Source organism: Glandiceps talaboti, chromosome 12 (genome assembly GCF_964340395.1).
Source record: "Glandiceps talaboti chromosome 12, keGlaTala1.1, whole genome shotgun sequence".
Taxonomy (NCBI): domain Eukaryota; kingdom Metazoa; phylum Hemichordata; class Enteropneusta; family Spengelidae; genus Glandiceps; species Glandiceps talaboti.
The window spans coordinates 19,827,938-19,853,631 of NC_135560.1; the positions used below are offsets into that span (position 1 = coordinate 19,827,938).

General features: G+C 35.1%; 1 protein-coding gene across 1 annotated transcript; it reads left to right on the forward strand.

Annotated features, from left to right (window-relative positions):
* Positions 1–25,028, forward strand: LOC144443865 (glycine receptor subunit alpha-2-like). The gene is made up of 8 exons (XM_078133451.1): positions 1–127; positions 10,504–10,571; positions 13,597–13,817; positions 14,941–15,023; positions 16,892–17,029; positions 17,862–18,091; positions 23,906–24,022; positions 24,753–25,028. The coding sequence occupies exons 1-8, from the start codon at positions 37–39 to the stop codon at positions 25,026–25,028; spliced, it is 1,224 nt and encodes a 407-aa protein (XP_077989577.1). The 5' UTR covers positions 1–36.
* The last annotated feature ends 666 nt before the right edge of the window (positions 25,029–25,694 follow it).

Below are 25,694 nucleotides of genomic sequence, written 5' to 3' on the forward strand. Positions count from 1 at the left end.
CACTATCAATCAAAACTGACTCCCGAATCTTACTCAATGATTACTCAACGGAACGTCAGTGGCACATCACAGTTTGTTGACGACATTTTGGTTGATTACGATCGAAGGATGAGGCCAAATTTTAACGGTAAGTTGGGTGATTGGCGCCATTTTCTGTTTTATTCTAAACTCTGCACAGCTAGATACCGTCCAATTATTTTTTTGATAAAACAACCGTATTATCATTTGAGACATTTGATGTTAACTATTATGAAATATAGTTAAACTAAAGGCACAGATACAAGGACCTTATTCCAAAGAGAACAGGTAGAACACTTAATCATTCATCACGCGTGTATTCAAAATCCTCAATATACCGGTCATGCAAGAGGCAAGTGAATAAATTAAGTACGGCACAACTCCATCTATCTTTATTTATTTAAAATGTAGAACTCGACAACACCGTTAATAAAGGGTTCTTTATGTCGTGACGTGGAGCACCTGTATGTCTGATCGTCGACTCTGGTCGTCAGGAGACCTAAAGCACTTAGTCTCGCCATCGTGTCTTCGCTATTAGATCCATTTTCATGTTCACACGTTTCACTCAAGTGGCATAGTTTATGCTGTGACTGTAATATAATTCTCAAGTGTTCTAATAGACACGTCATTCGTACATGGAAATGGGATAATGAGATACGAGTCAAGGCATTGCAACTGTACACATCAACTAAACTGGTATCATTTTAGAGAAAGTGTAGTTGACGTTACACTTGACTGAACTCATCTAAATGGGTTTTGTCAATCGAAAGAAACATTGAAATCTACTATGTCTGCATGTCTCCGTACTTGTAAATCCCACCTATATTTCCAAAAGTACTTTAACTTTAATAACAACAAGATACAAAATGCATCAAAGTTCAAAATACGTCGATATTAAACCTACGAAGTAGCTTAGCAACGTGCATTACAATAATTTCACAAATTTCTAGATATAGTTTTTGCTTGTGTGTGTGATAGCGTTGTTGCACATTGTAATTAAATGTAATCATTCAAGTGACATTTGCAGCGAATTTTCTTTACATAGATAAGTTGAAATTGTAAGCTATTCATAGCTGCTATTCATAATGCAATTTTCGAGTATAACAACCTAATTTGGTACATCATTAGGTCTATACAAGAATCTGTTTCAACCTATACACATAATTGATCCATATTGCCATGTACTTAAATGTGTAAATCTTGCTATCTAGTAACTAAATACACACCTTCCTGCGATATCAAATCACAAATACACCAAGGTAGCCGTATAACGTACTCAATATCTTATGGAGAATAATTCAGAAATTAAGATACACTCAGAAAACACGCAAATGTTTCAATCTGTTGTCAGTCCAAGTGATGTTTTTGTTTTATAGATGTTCACTGAAATCTAACTTAAATCATTCTTATCTATGAGTGGAGCTATTTCACAGAGAGATGATAATATATTGATTTCATCAATTCTTTCCCTTAAACATGTGGATGTTGACTCTTTTAAGTGGCCTTAACTTCATTTTTGAATAAGTAATTATAATCCTATTTATTACCCACCACAAAGGCTAGGTAACACATTTTAGAATCTGGACAAGATAAAGGAACACTGAGATATGTGCAGGGTTTAATATAAATCATCAAAAATCATCAACATCTCAAAGACAGTATCTTTACAGAAACTGTTTGCATCATATACTACCATTTAGTTTGTAGCCATGTAACATTCTTGAAAAGAATCACGTGATCAAGTATATAATAGTAACAGAAACGCATGTTGGTTGTCTTGAATGTCATTATATAGATCGGATTATACACCGTTTTAATACCAACATTGCAATTCAATGCAATTACTTCATCGACCAGGGATCAAATATCAGAATTTCTTATAAGACTTTTAACTAAATTAAATGCCAGCAGTCAGCCGCACGACTAGTTGAATCAAATGACAAAATTAATCATAAAGTATTCAATCAGTCATTTCAAAAAGCATTCAATATCTATAAAAATTAAAAATACTGCGTTGCATTATTGATTAAGACAGGTAACATTTCAGTAATAAAGGTGAAAGCAATATTGTATGATCTAGTGGGCGTTCTGCTTTTGGACTCGACAAAAATCTATGGTCGAATGTATATGTATATATTAAGTGTGTGTATTAAACACAAATGAAATGTGGGCGATCTGCTCAACAAAACTCAAGTGCATTTGGTCGTAGCTTTCGCCCTGTTAGCGGAATATCATTGGATGTGAAAACTCAAGAACATTTGGTCATAGCTTTCGCTCTGTTAGCGGAGTATCATTGGATGTGAAAACCCAAGTACATTTGGTCATAGCTTTCGCCCTGTTAGGGTAGTATTATCGAAACTTCAAACTACTGATACTCTCGCTCACTAAGTGATTGTCCTAATGCTTGATGTTTGATTGTTGATAAATTGATTGATTGATTGATTGATTGATTGATTGATTGATTGATTGATTGATTGATTGATTGATTGATTGATTGATTGATTGATTGATTGGCATGATGCAGATTCGATTGCTTTGACTTATTAGGTTTCACAATTGATTGATTGATCCATGATTAAATGTTAGGAAAAGACCGATCGATTGATTGTTTTCATTATTCATTAGAAGCTCACATTAAGATATAAACAGCGCTGTGTATTATGATTTATAAAGAAACTACCTGACGAGAAAATCTGTAATGAAATCAAAGTAAGTTGAGTAATGCAATAAGTCCGGATCAAAATGACACATTTAATTAGTTTTGTTTTTGGTTTCGGCTAAAAACATGACAAATTGGCAGAAATGACAATCGGATATTACCGATTGACAAGACATGTACTATTCCTGCGGCGCTTAAGTACTATAGTTTGTGTCTAATTGTAAATGACGTTATCAGAGTGAAGGTGAGATTCCCATCCATGCACGCGATGTGTATAGATGGCTGCATCAGATGATGAATCGAACTCAATACTATGTGTACATGCTATATGGTAATTGTAGTCCCCGGATATTTATTTAGTATTTCCAGTATGTTGTTCATAATTCTTATCTCTTTATGTTCTAAAAAGTTTTGTTTACAAAATTTACATTTGTTTTGAATTTTGTAAAGACAGATGCTGCCTAGGTGGTCTAGACATATTTTTGTACATTGCATGGTACGCTGTGAATAGATATAGTTTTTATGTGAATTTCTTGTTTGCGCTTCTGTACTTCAACTAGTATCCATGCGTCAAGATATAACAATGTGAATATACATATACGTTAGCTTAACGAGAAGTGTCATAATTATACGTCCACCTTTGATCAAAGAATATGATTATCATGGACCGAGAGCGCGATGGTATCAGTTCTGATGTTGTAACGCTTTTTTGTTAAGGTTAATGTATGAGGTTACAAAAAGAATACAAAACAAAACACACCTCACTGCATAACAGCGAGATGAAAGTGGAAATAAGACATGTTCTCAAAGCACTGAAATTAAATTAAACGATTCAGCATGTAATGATTTTGGAAAATAGTTTATTAAAAATACAAAATAATGACCAAACTGCATGTAATACGTTGTGTTTAATGACCAGTGACGTCATGAGAGTTTCAATAATAGTTACTATCATAATGTTAACGAGAAATTCAGACACGCTGGATGATCATTAACTCGGAATGGCACCGGTAGAAACAAGAAATATCTTACATACAATTTTGTTGGACGATACAAGTAACCTTGAGCTTTTCCTCAAGAAACCTATAAGATAGGTACATTTCGACAAATTTAGCATGAAGGATAATCGGGTTGTTTCTCTATTGGTATTTTGTAAGCTACTCGGCAATTACGATCGTCTATAAAGTTGTACTCCCAAAAGTCAAGGGAGATCAATAGAACCATATACACTATTGAATTACCCTAATAGACAACGAGCACACATTTTAATTTTTTAATCCGACTGGTTGGGTGGATAGGTTTCAAAGATTTACGATTTGCATATTTGAATATATAGAAGAAACGTATAGTTCACTCAAGAATTATCGTCGTTTGTTTGTATATGCAAGCAATTTTATATTTCTTTTGCGAGCATACTTATTCGCTTTATTAAAACGAACTCTGGAAAAAACTTCCAAATGATCAATGACTCTAAAAAAAAAAATAATAGCAAAAAACATCAGGAGCTTATCGTTTGTGAAAGATAAATTATTCAACGTGGAATATCCAGACAATCTTTTATGTAATGATTTTTACATCCTCTACTGGGTAATTTGTAAGCCGGTAGTGAAAGTACAGTGAATGCATATATGTGATCATTACCAGTCAACTATGAAGGGCTAGCCGTAAGTTTAAAAATTCACTTTCATGTCTTTGGGCATGCAGTTGGTAGATGCAATGTTTTAGTCGAATGTTGTAAAACATTACGTTCGATCAAGGATGAAATTTACAACATTCATTTAAAGTACATGACCAAGTACCGCTGGTATAGTTCAATTATAAAACTGAGTGAACACTGCTAATGATTGATTCGGTTTTGGATTGATTCCATTCAAATCAAATACTCGTATCTTGGGTGATATAAATGATGGAATATATACAACCCCTGCTTCAAGAGATAAAATCATCCCGAGATTAATGATGTACTAGTGTTACGTGAGATGGGTGTATCCTTTAAATGAGGTGACGCAGGGTATATTAATGCCTTATTTCAATTCCGAGTCTACAACTTTCAAATTGACATTTTGTTTTGCAAATGTTGCTTGGCGAACAACGGACACTTTGTTGTCATATGGTCACAATAATGTCTTTGGAACATTCATTTAAAAAGCTTCTCAATATGTGAGCTTTAGGCGTGTCATTTGCAATAGCTACATTGACCATGAATCGTTTATGTCCGATAATATGCATATTAATGTATCATTTTTGGTGTCCATCATCATCATCATCATCATCATCATCATCATCATCATCATCATCATCATCATTATCGTCGTCGTCCGTCGTCGTCAACATCATCATCATCATCATCATCATCATCATCATCATCATCATCATCTCTTCATACCTTTGATTGACTTCTTGTAGAGATAATTAACGTGTTAATCATCGTAAAGTTCTTTAAAACTTTATTCCGTTCTTTTTCCTCGGTCTTTTCAAATAGTTTGCAAAATATTTAATATCAACTCTTTTATCAGTTGTCTCATATTGATAATATTCATTTTATATTTTCCATTTCCGAAGGAATTTATTGACGCCAAAAGCTTATTATATCCCTAACCATGAGTATTATACCTTCGACATTCTTGATTGGCAGGCTGTTGGCTGAATGTTTTAATTAGTCGTCTGCTGGTTTTCATAGTTAATATAGAAAACAGGAAGTTTGAAACTTCCCTTTTTATCGTGCAATTTAAATTACAGGGTATCTTTTAAATGCATTTTACAGCAACAATATGCAATGTATAACTTTAATTGCAAACATAATTACAACTTTGGAAATCGTGAGGTGCATATTAAATGTTATGGCATATACCATTATAGTTGGTTCGAATGCTGATAGAACGGATATTATGTCTTCAACTTGAATTGTAGGATGGTTCATGAAATGTAAGTATACAATAAGTCAATCAGGTGGACTACTCTCAAGGAGTCGTGCAACACGAAAATTGAGTAATAAGTTAATTTTAGAATTCTTTATATAACCTACTCTCGATTACAATATGTTTGTCATCGCAAAAGAGAAAAAGTCTTCTCTTTCGTGAACCAAACGCTGTTCTCTCGTAAACCAGAAAACCTTCACCCCCCCCCCCCATCAATTAATGACGATACACAGCTAATGCGTTTATCACGACCGAGACATAGAAGATATAGGATGACATTTCCTAACTTGACATGTTGAGTAGAGGCAAGAAAACTGATTATTTATAGACAAAGAATACCGTTGTTGGTGTTCATTTTAAGGACTAAGATATCCCTTTGCTTTGCAAAAGTACACTTTATATTAACAATACCTGCATTCCTAGTACATGTAATTAAGGTACAATAATCTGACAAAGACCAGGCATCGAGTCTCCAACAGCACTACCAGATATGGTTATTCTCAAAAGCCAATTAATAATTAGTACCTTGAAGAGCAGAACAAACAGAAAATGGAATTTTCATATTGCGAGGAATAATCCCAAATGGAATCGATTAATGTAATGGCCAAAGGCTATGAGTGAGGAGATGCATTAAATTTTGTATTAGAGATTTGACAAAGAGATCACGATGCTATTATTCTCAAAAATGATATATGTATCTTACTTGATAAACGGGTCTGATGAGACAGCCAGCCCTACTGGTTCGCTATAATTTACACCTTGGTACGTTTTATAGTTTAATGGACAACAAAACATGTCGTTAGATCGTATATCTTCCAACTTGTGCAATGTATCTTTACCCGCAAGTGAAAATATATTTAAAGTACAATGCAACCGATTGTCAATTTTTGATACAGTCATCATTAAGCAGGTAGATGCGATGACTAAACACAACGTATACAAAGAAGTTGTTCTATTTCTATTAAGTCATTATAATCAATGTCCAAAAAGGTTGGCTTAGATGGAATGATTCATGTAAGATCGTGCCTGACTTTACATATCCAAAGGAATCTTGGGACGTGTTAATTTCTATAAAATAATGTGTTGATATCTACGAAATAACGTGTTAATTAGTACAAAATACTGCGTTAATTTCTACAAAATAATGTGTTGATATCTACAAAATAACGTGTTAATATCTACAAAATAATGTGTTGATATCTACAAAATAATGTGTTTATTTGTACAAAATAATGTGTTGATATCTACAAAATAACGGGTTAATTTCTATAGAATAACGTTAATTTCTATAACATAATGTGTTGATATCTACAAAATAATGTGTTAATTTGTACAAAAAAAATGTGTTGATATCTACGAAATAATGTGTTAGTTTCTACAAAATAATGTGTTGATATCTACAAAATAACGTGTTAATTGCTACAAAATAATCTGTTGATTTCTACAAACTAACATGTTGATTTCTATAAGTATATGTTATTTGCCAAATACCGTTCCATATCTTGCTGCGAGAGGTAATTTTTTCTGGTATAACGGAGAGCCGGAGGCGAGCCGTTATACCAGAAAAATTACCTCGAGCAGCAAGATGTGGAACAGTATTTGGCAAATAACATACTTATACGTCACCTGCGACTATGAATTCATTTTTGAATGTCTAAAAATGCTGTTTCATGTTAAAATAAAATCACTTTCGCGTTATACTGTTGAGCGTAGTATCATGCACCTCTCTGATAACTGCAATGCGGTTGTTTACATGTCAGCCTTAACTTTATCGTCCAATCAGAGTGCGCGTTTGCTCAGTAGTATGGCGTAATGTTTACTATTTGCATATCACTCAGCGATATATTGAAACTTATAACCATCAGCTGAAAAATGAGTGCGTCTTTGTTTTGCGTACTGTATTCCATTAAATGTACATAAATGTTCGTGATATGTTTTGTTGTTCTAGTTAAGCAAAAATTACACCCTCTGTGGTGGTAATTTTCATATCCTTCATAAATTTAGGAATTCATGTTTACGATCGCGTGACGACCGTGCGTTCGCCGTCACTGGACTTCACGGTTGTGTGTGGAATTTTTGACTATTTCCCTGTGACATGAAAAGTACAGTTCAAAGACTTGTTACAATGTATACAACGGTGATATTTTGTTCGATTGACAACAAATTTGGCATTGGAAATGCTGGTTATAGCTCGATCTCTAGTTGTCTGCTAGATTTGTTTACAAGGGGACGTGCAGTGATCACGTGATACAACAAGCAAAAATACGGCTGTTGGTGAAAAATACGCCTGTGTATCTGCAGGGCTCTCGACCAATCAGAATGCGAGATTGGTGACAGGTGACGTATAAACTATAGTATCCAACTGATAGAGAATGTCCAAGTGAAACCATACAATTACAATCTTTATGCATGACTGTAATGAATGGAATTTCTAATGGAATGGTCATACAGAAGGTAATTGCGCTTATCTAAATCATGATTATATGCAGAATTTGTTGTAATCGAAATAACAAAATTTCTCATTAATACAAGTAAATATTTAGAAACTTCGTCCTGTCACATTTATTTGAGCTGTCCATTTCAAGAGAAAAACAGCTCACAACTTAAACATTTAGAATAGTGACCATTTCTGTACATGTGTACCAATCTAATGTCCGACAGTCATTTCAACTTGCCAAGGTATTTATGTTTACAACTATGTAGACAACAGTCATGTTTTCGGAATACATCAAAACCAGCCATTTAAACAATTAATGATTCTGGACACGTTGATCTATAGAAACAATAAACTTGCTGTCAGTTTGAATTGAGCATCTTGTCCAAATGACATACCAGTGTCTATCTCTGATGCTTAGTGTAATTGACCTTTCCAACTTGTAACTTATAGAAACTTGCACAAACCTTGTACAATTATTAGAATTGAATATCATAGCAGACTGCCATCAATATTTGAAAAAATGTTAACTCAATCAGCCAACAGAGGAATTTTCTAGTGTCTGTGTTTGTGAATTAATTATGAACTTTTGTAAAATTGATAAACTACCTATGACTCTATGGTCGGCGTCACTTGAATAAAGACGTCGAATAATAAGTCAACGCTAAATAATGTAACGTATCTTCAGGATATAGGTATAAACCGAGCAATTTATTTTTATGAAAATGCAGTCTTCCTTGCTTACTATTTACTAGTATATTACCTACAGCTTATGGTGTGAGGGAGGGGAGAAGGAGGAACATTTAGATATTATTGTAAGTCTAAGAAATCAATGGTTGATGCTTAAAACGTTGTTTGCCCACACTAATCTTATTAGGATTCAAGATTATAATCACAATGACAACCAGATCGCCTTTCAATCCAATCCCAATTGAAATCATGGCGCTCCAAACGTTAAATGTCAAATGGCAATAATCAAAGCGATTTGAATAAAAAGAAGCTATTTACATCAGTTGGATTTTCAAAAAGAAGAAGACAAAGTCTTGCATATACTAGTATTTACTGACGCCGAAAATCCTCATCTAAATAGCCGAGACAGTGGAGTGAATACACAAGAGGGTGGAAGAGACAGTTGTAATAAACTTAAGATATACCTGGCCCTTTCAATATCGATTCCAGCCATGTTAGGTTATCTTTGCATTAATGTTTTATGGTCATCGGTGTATTTGGTATGTATGCAGGTGCACGTGATCGTTAGTGGCACAAACAGAAATTGCCAATAGCTGTTACAATAACTTTTGTCATTCTTTTTAGTTTTGACCATCAAGAATGCAGTAACCTTGGAAATTATTCAGTAATTTTGATAACCTGACTGAATTGCATGTTTACTAGTCATTGATTGTATTCTGTACACTACTTTGATGTCAGTGTGTAACTATACAAATAAACAGTCAGAACAGTTTGCCAACACGTTGGAATTTGGCGATAATGATATGATTGATCATGAGACGATCAGACACGTTTCAACAACTCGAACACCAACGTAAATAAATCGAAATGCGGACAGACTAATGGGTTTAAAATATACCATATGTACAGACGGTCACTCCACTACGTAACAGCGGACTAATACCAGCAGACACAATTTGACCAGAAGATTTTTCTACTAAGATAACAGTGTTGTGTTGCACTATTAATTCGGCCAAATTGTTGATATATGTCAATATACTCATCCATTTGGCAATTTTGATGAAAGCTTTCTTTAGGTCCTCTTTGTCAGGGGTGGGGGGGGGGATTTCAAATATTGAAGCAAACTGTGAAACTTTTCAGATTAGCTGTTTGAAAGGCTGGTATAGCTTATGTAAATATAATGCTAGTTTCAAACTTGAATTTGTAAATATTTATTTAAAAGACCGAGACGCATGTCTGTTATAAGATGAACTATCTTGTCAGTGTTCGCCGTATGTTATTTCAACGGTTTGCATTTTGACGTGGCATTGTAATTGCTCTCTTGAGAACCTATACACTCTTTGTGTTTTGTTTGTTAAACCCATAAATGTCTTCGGAATGAATAAAGTAGATCTATTAACGGTTCCCAGGAGGTTTTTTTCAATTAATCTGACCACGTTACCTGTCACTTGTAATACTCTCGTAAATCATTGTTTGACAGGACGTTTTCAGAATCACGTTATCACGACACAATCTCCACCATGGCTACCACCACCACCACCACCACCACCACCACCACCACCACCACCACCACAATATATCTACTGACGTCCCAATGGCACTAACACAATCACAACCAATACCATATATAGCAACGCCATTATCATGTACCACCATCCAGACAGCAACGTCACAATCAATACATCCATATCATATATAAGTAGCACTGACCTTCGCAGTCACCAACAATAAAGAATACGTGTTTGCATCTGTATTATATATATATAATGTTTTACTTTCAACAGGTGATCCAGTCATTGTGACGGTAGATATGTTTATCAGTCGGATAGACAACATTGCAGAGGTGACGATGGTGAGTTTTAACCATTCCTATGATATACACATATCGCATCATCATATAACCCTAGTTTGTTAGCCTGTGTGCTAAGCGTGACGATAAACCAGACTCTAGCTCCATATATCAGTCACTACAATTATGAGAATAAAGAACTCATGAAACGTATTTTAAACACAAACTTGCACAGTGTAACTAACTCAGCGTAGGTGAACATTTGAACTTATATGTCTGTGAGACGTATATTAGTTAGTACATGTAATCACAATTGTTATCCATCATGGCCAGACTAATAAGTTACAAAGATAACCCTATATATACCGACGTTGTTACCGTAATTAATAGCATTCTTGATTGCCTGAATGTGATGCTATTTTCCTATTAAACCCTAGAGTCTTCACGCTACTCAGTGACCTCTTGATTAACGTGTGCGAATGTTATCTTCAGACTTCAGTGCGTGATGTGATAATCATTAATTATCGACAAGGGTTTTGAGATTATTGTAGAGTACCTGGATATCTATGTCGTAAAATATTCGCCTTTCACGAGGTAGAAGACTTTTTCCGCGTTGAGCCAAATCACCAACATTAAGACTGTACTATATTCTATCGTAAAATTGTCACTTTTTCACGCGATGGATTGCTTTCCCGCCAGCATCATATTACTATCCGATCATGAACGGCGACAATAAAGACAACTCTGGAATGACAAGTATCCCGGATATTGATGTTCAAATTAACGGTACAACTGAATCCCATATACCTCACATAACCAACACAATTGTTTGAGCATATACATAGATATGCAAGAAATAGGGAACTTGCAATCCAGACTGAGCATGCTCAGATGCAAAGGACTATAGGATTATCTGAGGTTATCGTATTACCTAATCTGGAGCTACCGATAAAATAAACCTCCCAAAATGGTCAGGGTGACTATGAATTGATCATCTGTTGTTATATATAACAATATTGTTCATAATGTTAATTGATTAGCATTTATTACCACATTTCCCATGATGCAACATTCAACATGGCGGGTTTGCAAGTACCCTATTCATATCACTTTTTACGTTAACGTAATTTCATTGTTTGGGGAAACTAATATGTTTTGGAAATCAAACAAACAAAGACTTCGATTTAAAAAAATGAGAATTATATTCACAACCATGTCAACTTGGTTAATTTACACATCGGAAGACTGTGCTAGCTAGTATTAAAATCCCGCCCAAAGGATAGCATGTAAATCGAATTACAAGAAAGGCATACAAAATTATACTCACTCAATCTTGGATTACAATCAAGGATAGATGTTTACATTTATCATTTGATTCGAACTCCATTAACCTGTGTCAATCAGTCATAAGCCACGATATCAGATATGTTTAGTCTTACAACCTTTTCTCACGTGGCCAAATAAGGATAAATAGTTCGGTGGTAGATGTCATTAATCAAACACCAGAAATTGTCCTTTGTAAAACTATAGAATATGTAAATATGATTATGTAAGAAACCCATTGGTTTGCTCAACTAGGCCCAATATAAAACTGTACAGCGCCTCTGAGCTTTACTTCGTATTGGATACAGGCGATCTATAAATTGATTGATTGATTGATTGATTGATTGATTGATTGATTGATAATGGAGGACAATATGTAATTGACGTATACTCGAGAAAACGTACGATAAGTAGTAACGTTAAATGTTCATCTATAAAATCGCCATGGTTATGTGAGAAACCCAGTGGTTTGCTCAACTAGTCCCATGGTCCAGTCATCATCGAATTATATGGGTTAAATATACAAGTGATTAAAGTCAGCAACTTAAGGGGAACACCACTCCAGGAAATAAAGGCATGTTCATAAATTATGGATTCTGGAGTGTCATTTCAAGATTGACATCACCTACAATTACTTGCGATTTCAGAGAAACATCAAGTTGATCATGTGCCTATGTAGGGTATCTTTGCTGTGGGTCATTGAATCATGGAATCAGCAGAAATAATATATTCATGGTTGAACCATGAGAGATGTAATAGACTGAAGGGAGTAAACACTTAGGACTAATAAATATTCATTTTTCCATCATATTCCTGCTGACTCCATGATTCTCCGTGGCCCACAGCCAGGAAAATGACTTTATTTCCTTAAGTGGCGTCCCCCTTAAACTATATAAACGAAGTTTATTGAAAATGGAAGACTCTTACATAATAGGAAAGACAATAATCACATAACATACAGGAATAAAATACTACTAAATACCACCATTAACAGAGTCTGGTATTTTGCTACGTTTTAATGTTAGATGTGATACAGCTAAAATGATGTAGGCTTGGTGTTTCACTCATGTTTATTTTCTAACTGATAATCAACATGTAAACTTGACTACGTCTGCTGTGAATGGCACCTATCTAATTGTTTCCTTTGCATTAGAAGTTGTCTGAGGGTGTGTAATAAATATCATGTTGCATGAGTGAAGCACCAAGCCTACATCATTTTAGCTATAATTGATTTCAAGAAATATATCTTTATATAACACTTGATGAGACACAACGTTGTTAATGTAATGATCAGTATATCTATATGGTCGAATGGCATTGAGATATTTAAATGTATGCATATTTGAGCGTGCAACTGATGAAGGAAAGTAAATAGTTGTTAGCTTTAGATTTGGCTTTGATGTAGTTTCTCTTTACACTTGAGTTTACTATAAAACTAATTCAAAGCCAGGTTCAGATACAGACTCGTTTCAATTACTAAAATGCTGAATGGGTGATTGACTTGCAAGTTGCAATATCTAAGAAAAGACGGCACTATACCATACATATTGAGGCAAATCCTGATATAACTTATCTGTAGACCCTGTAAACATTTACATATATTTCACTAGGAGATATATTATCACAATGAGTAAGTTAACATTAGAAATATGGTTGTGAAGAGGTCAGGATTGTGACCATACTTTCGGTCAAATATCTTCCTCCAGGATCTTCGTCGAATTGTATTAACAACTCATTTATGTATATATGTATATTTGTCCGCTAGGATTTCGATTCAACCTTGTTCCTCCGCCAATCATGGAATGATCCGAGACTTGTACACAACAAAAGCGTCATCAACATACCCCCTTCCGGGTTTATTCTTGATAAAATTTGGGTTCCAGATTTATTTTTCTTCAACGAAAAGAAATCATATTTCCACGATATAACTACAGACAATATATTGGTGAGATTTGGTGCAAATGGCGACGTTTTATACAGCATGAGGTATGTATAATGGAAATGTTCTCTATAGAATAAGTGGTGTGAAAAGTCTACATTGAACAGGAGTACTCAGGGTGCTAACTTTAGTGTTTCATTGAATATCATCGACCTGTATGGACAGAATAATGACACACGAAGACGTTACGATGGATTTAGTACTTTTCCAGTGATTATGTACGAGTAAATAAATTCTCTGTAATCTTGATTTTTATTGCACCTTTTCACAGTCGCTATCTTTGAGTGAAAATTTCGTCAATAATTAATTAGCTTGCGTCACCCCATCAATATATATGAGTGTTGCTGCCATAACCACTGAACCGTTTTTCAACCTTCGGGACGGCGCCGCCAAAACACACTTGAATCAATGTAAAGAAGATTTTTCCATCTTTTCATCGACTGTCATCAATTATTTAAAACACGTCATCGACGCCATTGTGTCTATAAGTTGACTCGCAAAATAAATTTGATGAACCAGGCCCCTGTCAAATTACTTGTAATCTCAACGCAAATACCAGCTTATAGTATTTTGATCAAATATACATGTTTAACAGATCAATAATAGGGCATGCCCCCGGGATTTCATTTTGCCCTGTTGTCCATTCATGTGAATGAGAATACATGCAAGTATGCAAAGACACTCTAGTATCGTGATCATCATGTTAAAATGGGAAATATCATTTGTCAACATTTACACCCGGCACCCGACCGAATCAGTATTTTGTTTGAAATATTTGATGACAGGCAGCGAAAAGTTAGTTGAACGGGACTTATTCAATGACTCTAGTGCGTATTCGATGACACTGTCTCAAATGCTGAAAACAGTTCAGATATTTTGGTCGTTATTCAGAAGACTGACAATTTCCTGGAAAAGAAGTTGCTGAACCCCCAATTTTCTTTAATTTTTTTTTAATGAAAAAAAGAAACACGCTGTAGAGTTAAGGTTAAGGTTAAGGTTAAGGTTAAGGCAGATTTTGGAGAGATTTGAGTAACTTTGATTGTAGGAAATTGAGTCTCTAAGGTGAATCCTTTTCTGTATTTTCTGTATATGTTTATATTATAATAAAATATTCTGGTTATATCTTGAGCAACTTATTGTTTCATTTACATTTGTTTCCTAATATCACAGGATATCAGTTAAAGTATCCTGTGCGATGGACTTTTCTCGATTCCCAATGGACAGACAATATTGTGGTATGCAGCTGGAATCCTGTAAGTAGGTTTTGAAGCCATACAGCATATATACAGCATAATTTTCTTTAAACAGCCACTTAAATCCCTTAGCAAGTCACTGCATTATATGTTATGATGTATAAGATTTTCTGAGTGATGACGTCACACGGTTATACAATTAAATTGTCGGCGCCCTAGGTACTAACTTTTTACATCTCATCAGCATTCGGTATTCGAGCCCAGTCTTTATTGATTAAAGGTCGGGGTTTCGTTTCCAGGTTCTTTGCATTCGTGTTATCTTATCAGTTGAGCCATAAGGATTAGAAAGGACTGCATTTTGTTTTACGTGCGCCAACTTATTCTATAGCTCTGCCAGACATTTGTTGTTTTTTTCACTCCTAAATCAAATACGAACAGGGCCTTTTAAATTTGTTTTCCTGTATTAACGCTGACTACATGAAAGGTGGTCCTCACTACACTTCTTGGGAATCAAGTTTACATGACGTTAAAAAACCTCTTAAGTACAAATTAAAAGAAAAGTATCAAGTATGTCAGACAGAAGATTACAAGACTGTGTTACTAAATCAATTTAATGAATCGCGTTCTGTATGAGATAGATTGATAACTCCTAAAGTTTGTAACCTGGTCACATGCTTTCCTTGACCTCCCAGTGTGTTTCATTATGTCTTATGTCCATCTGTATCAAAATATATGACATGTTGGATCGTGAGTTATCTCGTCAATACAAACACCTCATGTCCTCTAGGTTAAGTCGCCACAGGAACATAAACACGTCTAAGTGATAGTTATTGACCACGGTGAATCGTAAAACTTTTATCGGATCATAAAAAACTTCTTGCAAAATTAATGAGTTTGACAGATCTATAACTTATACCTCCTGAATAGGTTTATGTTGTATACTACTATCAGGGTACTGTCCTATTTTACAAGATGCACCTGATACAGTCATTTGGGACACATTCCATTACGTGATATATACACAAGATGACATACAAAAGCATATCAATATCATTGTTGCAAGTGAGTGTAGGTATCATACGTATCAAGGAGATATCTTTTCGAATATCTCTGAATAAAGAAGTAAATTGTCAAAGTTAATTACACAATAGAATTGAGTATTTACTAAAGTATGCGCGCAAGTACCCCAGAGAGATGACAGAAGCCAGAGGGAGTCTGGGTAACCGAGACTATTACATAGGGAATTTGCAGCCGGCTATGGTGAACAGTGCATCATGGGAAATGAAGTCCATATGTATTAATCATAGTTGTAAATAATCTGTCACATTTGTTTATAATCACAAATTATATCTAGTCTTTGCTACCCAGACCTTGGCAGGAGGGCTATCCTCCCAATCACCCCAGATTAGGAATTGCCACACAACTACAAATTATCCTGTCTATGTTAATCAGACCCTGGTAGGAGGTTTATCCTCTCAATCACCCCAGATTAGGTATTACCACAACTACAAATTATCTAATCTTGTTATCAAGACCTTGGCAGGGGGATTATCTATCCGATCATCCTGGATTAGGTATAAAAACAACTTCCTATCATTAAGCTCACTTTGACTGCAAGTTGGCTATTTATAACGTAAAGCTGAATATAACAAAGGGTATATTATAAATTTCGAGATATGTTCGACGATATTCATTGTCGAACCATTCTTCAAATTGGAATTAGAAACTTGAGGACAGGTATGTTTATATATGAGTGTTAAATAATGAACGTAATTAACTAAAGCTGTACAAGAATTACATTGTAATTAAGTTATCTGATTTATATTGGACTGAACACCGTACTAATCAGTCGTTCACGACTATACATCCGAGGATTTCAAGTAAAGACATTGTTTAAAGAATATTGTATTAAACTGTTCTATTCCCAGATGGCTATACAACGGATGAACTCATATTTCTATGGAAGTCTGGAATCCCCTTGCAATTGCCAGAACACATCAAACGTATGCAGCAGTATTACGTATCAGATACAACTCTTACACGCTGTGATAAGCTGTACTATACAGGTAAATGGCTTGGCATAATAGAAATTATAATTATAACACGAACTGATGCAAAAGAGACAATTTCGCTCACAGGCATTAGTATGGTCATTTGATTATATAAGGGAGTGACAGTGCATTAGAATTGTCAGAAAGTGGAAACCAAATGAGAAATGAGAGTGTATTGACACGGTATACTACATAAACAGAAAACGTGTTAATGAGATTGGCCGTGGAAGCAATGCGTTATAATTAGCGAGCAAAGAGGCGTTCTTGAGTATTTGGGACAAGGTACGATATAAGGTATTAGCTAAAATAGTCACCCCTTTGGGATGGTGGTAATCAAAATAGTAAAATGCAAGTTTGAGACTTTAACACTAGAAGCTTGACATTTCAAATTTGAAAATATATGTCTTGTACTACACAAAAAGGACGTGCTTAAAATTAATAATCGATGGTTTTTACTCAAGAGAGCGGTAACTTTACCAGTCAAGTTCTAACACAGAGTTATAAAACTGTGCCGAAGTGCATACAGTGACTTGTTAACCTGATTTAGTAACCTTGGGATCCTTGCTTTTTAATGTATTTGCATTAGAAAATACTGAAATTTTGAAATCGCCCCCCCCCCCCCTTTGCATTCCACAGTGTACATATTATGATAACTTGTTGATGACTTTGATATTTCTTTTGCAAATATAATTTCTTGTTAGTTCGCCGTCGATGATACTCATTTGATTAGACTTATGTCAAATATTCAGAAACTAAACTTCTAGAACTATTATATTAGTCACATCTCTCTCAATAAAGTTCACAAATGTTATTAACCCAGAGGCTTTTGACTGTGTTTCCATTGCAGGTAATTTTTCCTGTGTCGAAGTGAATTTCACATTTGTTAGATTGCTTGGCTACTACTGGATAAGTTATTTCATACCTACTTTACTTCTTGTTATTTTATCGTGGGTATCTTTCTGGATAAATCCAATGGCGTCACCTGCACGGGTCGCACTTGGCGTTACAATCGTATTAACAGTAACCACACAAGCCATCAGCGTGCACTCTATTCTCCCGAAGGTTTCCTACATTACAGTAAGTATTAGTGCTTGATAGAAATTGAATACATACAGTCTTATGAATAGTACAATGCCTGTGCAATCATTCCCGATCCCATTTCACAAATGATAACACCATATTACAGAATTGTCAGTTTTAACACGGCTAGCAATACTCCTATGGTATTATCGATATAATTTCTAGTTTTAATACGGCTAGCTATATTCCTATGAATACTTCTATGATGTGCAACAGAGTATGTTTCACAATCGTACGGCTAGTGATACTCGTATGAGAACTACTAATATGTGCTCTGTAGTGCGTTTTACTATTCTTGTCACTTACAAGATTATATCCGTCACGGGTAATGAATTGGGTAATGTTATGTGACGGAGTTACGTCATGACTATTACAGAACTTTGTACATGATTAAACGGAGATGTTATCGAAGTCATTAGATAAATGTACAAGCTTCCTCTCTGTGTTTAATAGTTGTTGGAGTTTGGGCGTGGGAGAAAAGGGAATATCATGGACTATCGTGTGTTAATTGGACCATGTATGTATGCTACCAGACATGTATCATTCATCACAGTTCGTGAATGTTGAATTTTTTATTTGGATTCGTCGTTTTCATGTTCTGATTCCTTGCTTGCCTTCTCAATCATAGGGGCATGTAATATTTCATAGATTGTTGTTTTCCTGGTCTGCAGACTAAATATAACAACCTTTTGACTAAAAATTCCTACCTGTAAGGCAAAAAGAGAAGGGTGGACATATTCTTTCATTGACCTTTTAAATATGAACAAAACATGCACATTTGCTTAATAAAAACATACCTGCATGAAGAATAGGTGCCAAATATAGTTATACACTATCACTGGGGGCAAAAATGCTTCTGTAACGAGAAAAAAGGACTTTTTACAATAAGTAAGCACTGTGTAAAATCCTCTGTATGTCAGCCGCAAGTCAAGTGATGTAACGTCAAATTTTCACTGCTGATTGGCTGAGAAAGAGGCGTTGGGTGGTGAGTCAGATGACGGCTGCATTTCAAAATCAGAAGCAAGTCCCATCACTATACCCGGCACCATGGATCGCAAAAAGTTCTCGACAGCTTCCTCGCAAGACTACTTGTACGAATTCGAATACAACTGCATTTTTATTGTGTCAAACTGTCAATCTATGTATACTGGAATTGATTTCACTTTTGGTGGCCCATAAAGTAGTGACTGTTTCCAGGGGCTTTCATTACATAGGCGTAGTTTCGAACAGCCAATCGGCAACGAGCTGATCATTCAAAATAGCAAGACGTACAGAGTTTATCCAGGATCGTGACTCGATGTCCCCCCTTCTCTTTTTTCCTTACAGATAGGAATATATAATCAAAAGGTTGTTATATTTAGTCTGTAGACCAGGAAAACAACAATCTATGAAATATTACACGCCCCTATCTTTTCAACTGGATAAATCATTCAGATCGACAGTTCCTTTACTGTTAAAAGTGACCAAAACATAACACACACTTTTCACTTCAAAGACTATTTATTTTTCTAGAACCTTAGTGATTAACTTAATCGTGATATTATACGAATGACATATCTGTTCACTAATTAATGTATTTATTTCGCTAGCCCTCTGAGTATTCTGATATCACGATACAAGTCGTGTGATAAAGTAGTTATAATATATCTTTGTTTATCAATTTGTCAGGTCACTGGTGTCTCTTTCATCAAAGGCATTGATATATAGGCAAAACAGCTTAAGTGTCTTGTTTTTCATCATTATATCGCTTAACTATTCCAGATACTTTCATCAACGCCGAGATAAATGATCTAATGTCTCTTCTAACTCTATACAAAGTGTAAATGACAGCGTGGTTGCACTGTACGGGAACGTCTAGATCTGCATAAGCAAAAAATAAACTACACGGACGCAAATATCGTACATGGAAGCGAAATATTCATGAAGATCTAGGTACAGCCATTTGGTGTATCAAACCCCAGACCACTATAGTGGTCTGAGATCAAACGTAGCGTGAGCAGTTCAAATCAAAGGATTGGTGTAACCAATATTGTTAAAATGAAAGCCACACAACCTGAATCAGAGCTTTTTCTAGCTTCAATTGGTAATTGTTTTGCCAATATTGCTGGTCTACGATATTGCGAGTAAGTTATTGTACCTAAAAACATTTTCTAAAACAGTTCCAGTTGAAGCTTTCAGTCAAATTTACACAGTTTTAGGCTTTATAGCATTACATATAGAGACATGGAGGCTAGACAAACTAACATAGTGCCATATTCAAAACCAATCTTTCGCTCAAGATTTAAAACTGTCAGTTTAATACATACGGATAAATTCGACCACTAATTAACTGGTACAGTGTCTTTCTATATACTTGACTGATTGATTTTAGTGAACAATAGATCTTTAGTTTGCTTGATGAAAAAATGAATTACAGCTAATGCAGGCGAACAATGATTGAATTGATACAATGTCAATAGTGCAAACTAATAAGTTTCCACCACTTCACTTGAAATAACGATATTCCCAGCGCCTTGGCCTAACTTTACTTTGTTCTTTGAAATTGTCTTTGCAAATGCAAATATCCAGATAATATGTATTTCAAGATGGGTACGGTACTGCATGTCTATAGATAATAAATGAGCACGTTACCTTCCACTTCCTAACAAATCGTGGGCGTTATGCATCTGAATCGATTTATTGCAGGCCTATCTTTTGTATCGTATATCGAAGCGTAGGATTGTTTGCTTGGCCGCTCTCGATAAGATATACTCACAGACAGCGCTCAAATTGAAACTTTTTTGTTATCATTTATGCCATTTTTTTAAATTCCAAACTTGGCTCGCTTTTTTTGCGAACAGTGCTATTGTTATATTAAATGGCACAAAGCGTGGTAAAATTGCTTTCATTATACGCCTGAATTTACATATACTATCTTACCATTCTCTTGTATAGGGACAATTCAATAGTTTTCATAGGAATGTACTAGAAAAGTAGTACCAGAGAGTTATCCGTCCACTCACTTCAGGCGGTTTACATTCTGATCCTCAGATATAAACGCCTATACCAGCCCAGTTATACATTATTGTCATTTAATTACAACATTCTCCCCAACATAATTAACATAGCCAAAGTTGACCACGAGTGCAAAACGTGGCCTGCAATATCCATTCATGTATGTATGTTCCTGGGGAGACAATATCCAAATCATTTTGTGAGTGACGTTTTGGTATTGATTGCAATTTACAGTTAAGAGAAACAACACATTTTATAGTATATCGCACAAGGTTTAGACATTTAATATAATTTGCGAGATAGTAATTTCAGCCTCCACACAAATACTATCAATTAATTCACATTAGAGAGAATTTCGTCCTTCGTGAGTAAACGGATACTCATTTTGACTGGTAACATTTAAAAGGTAATGGATCATAATTGCTAGGTCTTCGAACTTATAGTTGAAATAAACAATAAGGACGAGAAATTGCTATTTTTATCATACAGAACCTCGCTATCTCTTTGTAGAGCACGAGAACTTCCCATATCACGAATTAAATCCATTTGGCCATCAACTTCTAAACAATGCCTAGATCACTACTCAGTCCCATAATGCATTGCAGATAATCGATCTCTGGTGAACTCAACTGCACTGGCGGCAACAGTTGCAGTTCAGACAATCATTCTCTGGTGAACTGCATTGGCTACAACAGTACTGCAGTTCAAATAATCATGCTCTGGTGAATTTCATTGACTGCCACAGTGCTTGATGTCAGACCTACACGTATTACTCAGCACTGCTGCGCTTCTGCAGTAAGTTGTCTGTCCAGTACATTCGTTGATGACATCTTCGAACAAAGAATCGCCTGGTGCAGTTGAATGAATAAATCAATCTATAAAAATTGTCAGTTGTAATAGAGCAATATCTATCTGTGTGGTCTTCTTTGTAAGGTAGAGCTGCATTAATAAACGCGTGAAAGTACTATAAATATGTATGTATCTGTGCATTCATGGCAGTGCCTAAGATATAGAAAACACGATTGTTTGTGGTGATTGTCAAAGAATCCCTTGTTATCATTTTATTTCAACAAAGTAAGTTTTCTTCGTACAATAGCAAATCCTCATGTGCCGATGGTATTCTCATATGAGTACGCTAATCTGACTAAGCTGTGATACTTATCATTCACTGATCATTCTATAAAATGTCATTGGTGTAAACCCCACAGGAAAAAAACAAACTCAAAGGCATAAAGTCGTTATGCACCACCCACGTGTGTTGTATATCATATTTCATGGAAATGTTATATGGCTCATTCTGCCTTCCACCGTTATTAGCAGAGTAGACTGGTTTAATATGCAGAGAGAGTCTTTGTATTCAAGACTCAGATTCGTTGATATAGCAAATGATGCCACAGTGACATTTTTATATCATACATCTGAATACCTGGTGAGAGGGAATAACTATTAGATACACTATTCAACAATAGTAGGGGGAATAATATAAGGATATATTGATACAAACAAAATTACCTATGGTGACCCTTTAAACACTGTCTCCCATGGTTTGTAAAATACGTAGACAAATCAAAAACCGAATACTTATGAGTATTCAACTATTCATGCAAAAATTCAACCTCTTGTCATCAAAATATGCTAATTAGTCTAATCAATATTAACACATTGTTAACAAAAAATAATCATAAAAGCTTACTGTGTGCTCGAAGACACATGCCTTTAGGAAGTTTCATTTACTCAACGTACATATAGCAATTTCATTCATTTTAGGCCAGATATTTAGAGAAACATATGAAAACACGATAAATGTCAAATATATGCTATGAAACATAATTAGAATGCATGTACATGTACACAATGTTTTACAAAGTGCGCATGAATATCTCCAACATATGCTAATTACTCTAATTAGTATGCATTTTAACTTGTAACTTGTAACTTAACCTGAGCACGTTATCACAAAAAGTTTGACTACGCTTATTATAAGTGAAGAAAAATTAAAGAACATGATAAAATCAGCAAATATATGCAAATAAGGCTAATTAATCTGCACAAATTTGTCCCAATCAGTTCTACGCTCTAAAGTCATGTGTTCAGTTATTGAACATACACTATAAAACTTTTTGAATGCAGTGTATGTGTTCAGTAAGAAAACTGGAACGCATGTGTTCAGATTTAGAACATATAGTGTCTTTATATATTTGAACACATAACGTATGTTCAAAATCATATGAAATAGAACGCTGTTGACGCATCGGCACGCTGTAACACTTTTTGAACACAGAGTATGTGTTCAGAGCAAGTACACAGAATGCATGTGTTCTGGAAACCAGAACAAACTGAACACATGCGACGCGTCCTAAGTGTAGAGTGTATCTATGCCATCATACTATCAGCATATCATATTTCATTGAAATCCATTTTTGAGATTTTGAGATAATAGGTATACAGACAGACAGACAGACAGACAGACAGACAGACAGACAGACACACGCACACAGGGAGACAGGCAGACAGACATGTGTTAAGAAGACAGATAGTCAGACAGACGGACGGACGTTGGTATAACATTAGCTAAATTGTCACCTCTTTGTTCTTACAGGCCATCGACGTATGGATGTTAGCATGTTTGATGTTTGTTGTAGGACAGACAAACAGACAGACAGACAGACAGACAGACAGACAGACAGACAGACAGACAGACAGACAGACACGCACGCAGGGAGACAGGCAGACAGACATGTGTTAAGACAGATAGTCAGACAGACGGACGGACGTTGGTATAACATTAGCTAAATTGTCACCTCTTTGTTCTTACAGGCCATCGACGTATGGATGTTAGCATGTTTGATGTTTGTTGTAGCATCTTTATTAGAATACTCTGTTGTTCATCATCTCATATCTTTAGAAGATCACAACATGATAGGATTATTTCAGGTAAGACAGGAATGTAAATTGTATAGAAAATAATTGTCAAATGCACTCGACTACATAAAAAAGATAGTAAATACTTTAATCTGTCCAATATACAACCGTTCTGATAGACCATATTCATTAGATAAATGTTCAAACCCTGGACTTATTGATCAGCATTTCTCATATGCACCATTTTAAAGGGTACTGAATGGAGAAACACTGCATTGGTGACTATTGAAGATGCTTTAGGTTTTTGAAAAAATAGTGTTCTCGTGGTTTTTAATACGTTTGATCAAGACTTTTTTGTTTCCGCATGTATTTCATTATCATTTCTGCTCCAGTAGAAATTTTGCCCATTCCCTGAAAAAAATGATTCATTCAGGTCAATCGAAGTCAAATACGATGATAATGAATTTTGCAGAAATCTTCGCTGGCATTATCGTATGGACCATTGCGAACATATTCAAATAGAGTGAGCTGTTCGAAATCCTATTGTTTTAGTCTTCTGAAGACATATCCAAGTGTGTTTATCGTCATGTACGAAGATATGCGTAAACACATTAATCCGAGTGTCTTTCATTTATTTTTAGAGATTGAACATATTACATATAACTTGTTTAAGCAACGAAATCAGGAAAGAAACACATATATTTTATACAATGTTAATACGAATACTAGTGTGTAATAATGCTACATCGACAAGTTGCTACATTCTTACAGAAAAATCAATACGTATTTTTCCTTCTTTTAGCAGGTTCTGCGCAAACTCACTGGCCGGAAACCAGTTGCTCAAAAATTGTATCAAGAACAAACGGAATTGCAAACCCTGAATTCAAATGCATGTACAGCATCAACACTTGAACTTGATCCCGAGAAACAGAAAATCGCCAGAAAGAGAGAACTGCGAGGTCTTATTGTCGACCGTTGGTCGCGACTGCTGTTTCCACTGGCGTTCTTGCTGTTTAATATTGTATACTGGTCAACTTCACTAACTGGAGATAAAAGACACATTGATGACGATATTTGAACTTCTAAGCCATTAGTTTATATCGAAATCTTTCAATTTAATAGATGTTAACGATAGACAGTTATGTAATCAGAAACATTTGTCAGCAACTTGAACAAATATAAGTTTTTAAAACCACTTTGCATAGATATATTGCCGAATCTTTATGGCAACACCATATAAATTACACATACTGATTCGTTTGAATGGTCAGTTCTCAACCAATACAAAAGAATAAAATGAAAGGGACAAGTCATTTGCTGTTAGTAGCACTATAAATACAAAACAACACACAATGATGAGCTGCTGTATTGTTATGCTTAAAGCTATAGTGGTCATAAATACGTTTTACAGATAACACGATTGCTTTTCTACCAAACATATTGAAATAAGGGAATGCATTTCATGGAAAATTAATGGAAAAATATGAACAGAATAAAAATTTTCCGATCTGTATTTAGTCTTGGCAATATTGAGACACTTGTCTACTTTACAAACCTCACCACTAGCTGGCGCCATGAGGTAATCGTCGTCAATAAAATTGAAAACATAAGGGTTGACAAACACAGATGAAACAAATTACAAACATTTATAGAACTATTGTTATACTTTACTAAATAAACTAGCCTTATAATGGTTGATGTTACAACGAGATTTTACTCCTCTTCAAGTTGATATGAAATAAAT